The sequence below is a fragment of the Chrysochloris asiatica genome, unplaced genomic scaffold (assembly GCF_000296735.1).
Source record: "Chrysochloris asiatica unplaced genomic scaffold, ChrAsi1.0 scaffold00056, whole genome shotgun sequence".
NCBI lineage: Eukaryota > Metazoa > Chordata > Mammalia > Afrosoricida > Chrysochloridae > Chrysochloris > Chrysochloris asiatica.
The window spans coordinates 1,040,056-1,046,199 of NW_006408574.1; the positions used below are offsets into that span (position 1 = coordinate 1,040,056).

Consider the following 6,144-nt stretch of genomic DNA (forward strand, 5'->3'; position numbering starts at 1 on the left):
TCCCACACACAGAGCCCCGCCCATACACAGAGCCCCTCCCACACACAGAGCCCCGCCCACATAGAGAGCCCTTCCCACACACAGAGCCCCTCCCACACAGAGAGCCCCGCCCACACACAGCCCCTCCCACACACAGAGCCCCTCCCACACACAGAGGGGAAGGGCCTTGAGTGTGAGGTGCTGACGTACTCCCCCCCACCACCTCAGGGCTGGTGTACAATGCCTCCGGGACCAAGCCCTGTTACAACATCTATCAGCAATACCAGAGCTGCGCCGACCCCACCGGCTGTGGCTCTGGCCCCGACTCAGAGGCCTGGGACTATCAGGTATGGGGGTGGGTAGCTGCGGGGTGGGCTGCCCTTCGGGACCTGACCAGCATGGGGCATACCCGCAGGCCTGCACGGAGATCAACCTGACCTTTGCCAGCAACAACGTGACTGACATGTTCCCGGAGCTGGCCTTCACGGAGGCGATGCGCCAGCAGTACTGCTTGGACACGTGGGGCGTGTGGCCCCGGCGGGACTGGCTGCGGACCAGCTTCTGGGGAGCAGGCACGATGGGGGGGCGGGGAGCAGGGCAGCACCCCTCCTTTTGCACGGGATTGGCCCCACCCCCATCACAAAGGGACTCTGACCCCTTCCATGGCCCCTGCTCTCATTCTTTCAGATCTCAAAGCTGCTAGCAACATCATCTTCTCCAACGGCAACTTGGACCCCTGGGCAGGGGGTGGGGTGAGTGGTCTGGGCCTGGGGAGACTGCCCCCGAGTAGATCCCGGTGGATTTCGCCTGCAGTCAGGGCGCCTTCAGTTTTAATATTGATTCTGGACAAGGCTTTCCTGGGTGCGGTCAGAACTTGGTCTGTTTTCTGTGGCTCCGTTTTGGGATTTGCCGGTCTTTTCCATTACACCTTGGTTCTGTTTTACCCACTTTCCTTCCAATCTTCATTTCTGCTTAGTCTCTGTACCTTTTCCTAATTTCTCACCTTGGCTGACTGTCATCAATCAGTAGCCTGCCCTTTATACTGTGAGCAGTCAAGGCCATGCCTGGACTCAGCTGACGCTTTTGGCTGTAGTCCCGAGCTGGGTTGTGGCTCAGAGCCTGACCCCGCTAAGTCCCCTTCACCAACAACAGATACGCAGCAACCGGAGTGCATCGGTCATCGCAGTCACCATCGAGGGAGGAGCCCACCACCTGGACCTCAGGTGCAGGCCAGCTCCATCGCTGGGGGGGGTCTCTTAGGTGCTGGGGGTGTGGACTCACTCACATGGATCCTCACTGCCCTTGCCTGGTGTCTATTTCCCAGGGGATCAAACCCGGCAGACCCTTCCTCAGTCGTGGAGGCTCGCAAGCTCGAGGCTACCCTCATCCATGAGTGGGTGAAGGCAGCCAGGTGGGAGCAGCGCCCTGTGAGGCCCAGGAGCTGAGGGACGGCTCCCCACCAGTTCTGTTCCTGAAATGAGGCTCCGAGGGGGTGGTGGTGAAGTTTCCTGACCCCCCCCCCCCCCGTCTGCAGGCGGGGAGGAGGGGTCTGAATAAAACCACTTGTTGTCTGGTGAAGAGTTTTGTCTTCTCTCTGGGGAGGGTCCTGACCTTGCTGAGACCCCCACGTCCCTGGGTGCTTGAAGCACCCAGATGTGCACTTCCCCCATGAAATGAGCAAACAGGGATCCCCACCCCCGGGGAAAGGCAATGTTCAGAGAATTGAACACAGGATCCCAATTTCTTAAAAGAAGTGATACATTTAATAAAATGGAGACTTCTCAACCAGGCTATCGGGTGATTTTGGCTAGGGAAGGAAACGCCCATTTGCAGCAACGTCTTGTCCTGTTCACAAAGCTGACTGAGTGTGGATCCTCTGGAAAGACAGGGCTGACTGGGCACATCTATCCTGCCACAGGGCACCCAAGACCCCAGGTCTAGCTGTCTTCCCCACTTGATGAACTGCAGAGCCTGTATTGACCACCACAGTAGCTGGACGCCACCCCCGGGACCCCTCTGATGCTGCCCCCCACTACCCACGTGTCCTGCTGGGCCCACAGCCACCCCACTCTGATTCTGGACTTCAGGGACAAGGGCCTCAGTGGAGCCTGGGTGACGTCTGGGCCACAAGGGTTGGGGTGGCGGGGGCGACTGTAGAAACCCGCAGACCTCAGTGGGGTCAAGTTACCCTGTGTAGGGGGAGGGGCAGCAGGGTCCTGGCAGGCAGGGAGGGGACGCAGACCAGGGCAGCAGCCGTCTTCCAGGCTGAGCATCCAAGTGCCACCATGGTCCTCGTGTCTCAGCAGGATGGGGTGAGGCCGGGCCCACCACCACACTCACCCACACATTTCACAGGACCGGGAATGTACGTAGAGTTTGAGAGCAAAGCCGTTTCTACCCCAATCGGAAAAGCCTGACTCCCAGCAGGCAGCGGAGGGCCCATGGACTGGCCATATCCTCCAGCCCCCGCAGGGCGGCTGGAATCCCTGAGTCCAACGTGTAAACACGAAAGCTGGCCTTGAGCCCAATGTCCTCACGGGGCACAGCTGCCACTGCCACTGGCTACTTTCTGAAGAAGATGCAGAGTGGCCTAAACCCAGCACAGGTGGGCATCACGTCATGATTAGACTGGTCTTGAGGAAGGAAGGAAGGAAGTTCTGGTGGGCTGGGCCAGCTGGACCCCACAGCGTAACTTACACTTCCATGTTCCTGATGGCTCCTGCCTGAGGAGGCCCAGGTGGGAAGCAGCTCAGAGCTGGGCCCCAAGGCTGGTCCTGGGCCCCGAGGGCATCGGCTGACTGTCCACTGGACTGTGTCCTGTCTGACCTGGAGTCCAATGGCTGAGGTCGAGGATGTTCCTCTAGATGTCCCATTGCTCCCGGCAGGGCCCCTAAGCCCTAGGTGGACGTCCAGATGGGCAGGGGGTGGGCTTCAGTGTTGAACACATAGGTGTCCAGACTGAGCAGGTTGGTGTCGTCAGAGAAGAGCAGGTACAGATACTTCAGTGTCTCCCCCAGAAAGAAACTCTCCATTTTGTCCCGGGGCTCTGGCCTCTTGGGGTCCTGGACATTGTTGATGGACGAGTAACCACCCGTGGGGACCTGTACAGGCACCGAGTTCATGGACTCACTACTGTGTGGACACACCTGGCCCTCTCCACCCCCTGCTGAGCCCTTTAGCACCCTCCCTTAAGAGTCCACCATCACGTGAGGACCCCCCCACCCTGTGAAAGAAGGTGCCCTTAAGTCTCAGCTGCCCCCTCCACAGGTGAGCAGGGGCGGGCCGAGCTCAGACAGCACGTGGCCTCACCCGCGTGTAGGTGTTGAAGCTCTGCAGGATCTCCCAGCCCCAGTCCTGGTACTTGCTGTCCCCTGTGCAGCGGTGCAGGTAGAACAGACTCTCCACCGTCTCCGGCCGCAGCAGGTTGTGTCTGTCCGCCGGCTGCAGGGAAATGCAGGGTTAGCCAGGCAGGCACTTGCCTGCAGGCCAGTCCTGTCCGGGCCCGCCAGCACTCACCTTGACCTCCACGTCCTGGTGACCGTCCTGGGCGACCACATTGAAGTGAGCGATCTCCGGACTCAGCCCTGTCTGCATCTGGCGGTTCATCTGGTAGCAGGTCTCCATCAGTGTCTTGGCCAGGTCCATGTGCTCGGCCGGCAGCCCGTGGTGGGCACCCAGAGCTAGCGTCCCGGGCAGGAAGCACACCAGGTGGTCCTGGAAAGAGAGGGGAGGGGGCCTTCAGCACTGCCAGCCGAGAGGACGAGGGTCCACACACACAGAGCTGCCAGCAGCAGGAGGGACAGACATGGGGAGACCATGCAGTTCTCAGCTGCCCACTGGGTGCTCATGGAGGGAGGGGCGAGGAGCAGCAGGAGGGACAAGGGCCCACTTACGACACAGGTCTGACAACAAGGACAGCCACCTCTGACCTCTGACCTCCACCCACAGCAGATCTGTGCTTCCAACACCTGAATGGGAGGCCAGGCACACAGACAGAAGGTGGCAGAGCCTGCAAGCCCAGCCCTGGGTCAGCACGCACCATCTTGGCGCTGAAGCGGCCGTGGGCAAGCTCCCCGATGAAGGTGAGCTTGCTGGGCTCCGAATGCCGCAGCAGGTGCCTCTTGACGCCCTCGATGGCCTCCACGTAGTCCTCCAGGAGCCTGTGGGAGAGCGTCGGGCCAGGTCCCCCTCAGACACTCTGAGGCCCAGTACCCCCCACCCTGAGGTCCTGGGAAACGGGCCTGGAAGGAAGGGGCCCCAACAGTCGTCTTGGCCCACAGCCCTGCCTGCCCCCTCCCCCAGGTCCCTGGACCCCTCCATTCTGGGCAGTCAGGCTACCAACAGTAACACCGACATAGGCCACCTGCAAACTGTCCTGGGGCCTCAACTGGGTCAGCGGTGGCCGTCCGCATCTAATATCTGCTCTGCAGGCAGAATTCTGAGTGATTCCACTGTCCTGTCCACGTCAGGAAACAGGGCGAAGACGCCACATGTCCAGCGCAGGAATCTCCCGGCAAGGACACAGCCCAGGGGCCCCCGGGGCCCCAGCTCCATCCCCCCTTGTGGGAAGTCTGGGGTGAACGTTTTGTTTGTTCAGAGGCTGAGCCCGGGTCCCCTGAGCTCTGGGGGCCCCGCGTGCACCGGGCAGGGGAGACCCTCACTGCGGCTCCTTCTTCCCGCCCTGGATCCATTGTTTCAACAGGTACTCGTAGTAGCTGTCGGCCCTGGCACCCAGCGTGTACACTCCCAGGTGTGTGAAGTGACCGCTGTGGGTGTTGATGAACATGGGCACCAGCCCATCCTTCTTCCCGGAAAGTGAGTGGACCCGCTGCGTCACCTCCTGCACAGCATCCTACAGGGGGCAAAGGGGCGTGGGGGCTGCAGGGAAGGCCGAGCCTGGGCTCCCCAAGAGGCCGGAGGAAGCCTGACATTCCTTGTGCCCACCTCTCCAAGACCCCACCTCCCAGGGACACAGCTACCCGCTGTCCGGGACTCCCAGGTGGCAATCCCCCAGCATTCTGACACCTGCCACGTCTGCTCACCACGCGGACTCATGCCCAGCCTTCACAGCCCTCTGGCAGGGCAGCCATTTAGCGCCCCAGACTTAAGATCTGCATGGTGAGGGGGTCCTGGCCCCCGACCCCTTCATCCTGTAGCTGCATCTCCCAAAGGCCTCAGGCTGTGATCTGGCCTGGCTCTCCCCTGCCTGAGTATACAGGAGCCCTAGACAGTTGTACAGAGGAGTGGGAACCCATGTACAGAAATCACACTTGTGCACACCAACAATTCACAATTCAAATAGGAGATAAAACAATGAAAAACTTACCATGAAATTTAACGAGTTCTACACTTGTACAATGGAAACTGGCGGGGGCCATATTAATCAAGGAATTGAAATACAGAAATGAGACGATGGGGACCCTGCGCATGAAGAGCTCACTGTTCTAGCAAAGAGAGAATGACGTGTTTTCCTTGGATGGCAAAGCCACAAAGAAAAATTCTATGCACAGGCCCCTAGTTAATTTTTTTCTTTTTGAATCATTCTCCGATTTATTGATGATTTTATTAGTATCCCTTTACTTTAGATTTTGACTCTCCTACACTTTAGTATATTTTTACTAAAAGTAGGAAGCCATATATTAGCTACATTTACTCTACTTGTAATCATAAGTAGTTTTAATACTTATATTAACAATGTTCTTAAGACTGCTAGGAGACAGGATTTGTCAGCAGAATTACTTACTACCAGCTTAGGTTTAGTGATTATAAACATTCTTCCTTGTAACCTTAGTTTAAGATAACAAAGATCCCTTAAAAGCAATTAGACCATAAACAAGAGCTATGGGTATATACAGATACGTAAATAAAAAGTCTGACTTAGACGTTCTTAAATTAATGATCAGTAAAATAGGAAAGTTGTTTTTCATAGCCTCAGTTTTTTATATGTTCTGATAAGTGATGTTTTTGTAAGCTATAAACAGATAGTGTATGGAAGAAGTTAATGGAGAGTTAATTGCACCCAACAACTAAAATTGATGATTGAACAAGACTCAATAGATAGAGATTAAGAAACATATGAGCCTTGGATATCCACAGATAAATGTAAAACCTTCCCTAAAAGCCGAGACGGTAAATTCCAAAAAGGCAAAGTTCCCTCCCTCCCCC

General features: G+C 57.0%; 2 protein-coding genes across 2 annotated transcripts in view; one reads left to right on the top strand and one right to left on the bottom strand.

The window, feature by feature from the left end:
• The window catches only part of DPP7 (dipeptidyl-peptidase 7), a 5,768-nt gene extending 2,895 nt beyond the window's left edge, over positions 1-2,873 (top strand). Inside the window, exons 9-14 of the mRNA XM_006863787.1 lie at positions 208-326; positions 395-551; positions 667-731; positions 1,132-1,202; positions 1,304-1,406; positions 2,865-2,873. Of these exons, the coding sequence (XP_006863849.1) occupies positions 208-326; positions 395-551; positions 667-731; positions 1,132-1,202; positions 1,304-1,406; positions 2,865-2,873 (524 nt within the window). The remainder of the gene's footprint in view (positions 1-207; positions 327-394; positions 552-666; positions 732-1,131; positions 1,203-1,303; positions 1,407-2,864) is intronic.
• A 3-nt stretch (positions 2,874-2,876) lies between these two features.
• The window catches only part of MAN1B1 (mannosidase, alpha, class 1B, member 1), an 18,478-nt gene continuing 15,210 nt past the window's right edge, over positions 2,877-6,144 (bottom strand). The window contains 5 exon segments of the mRNA XM_006878405.1: positions 2,877-3,080; positions 3,289-3,420; positions 3,496-3,693; positions 4,019-4,139; positions 4,641-4,831. Coding sequence (XP_006878467.1) covers positions 2,877-3,080; positions 3,289-3,420; positions 3,496-3,693; positions 4,019-4,139; positions 4,641-4,831 — 846 coding nt within the window.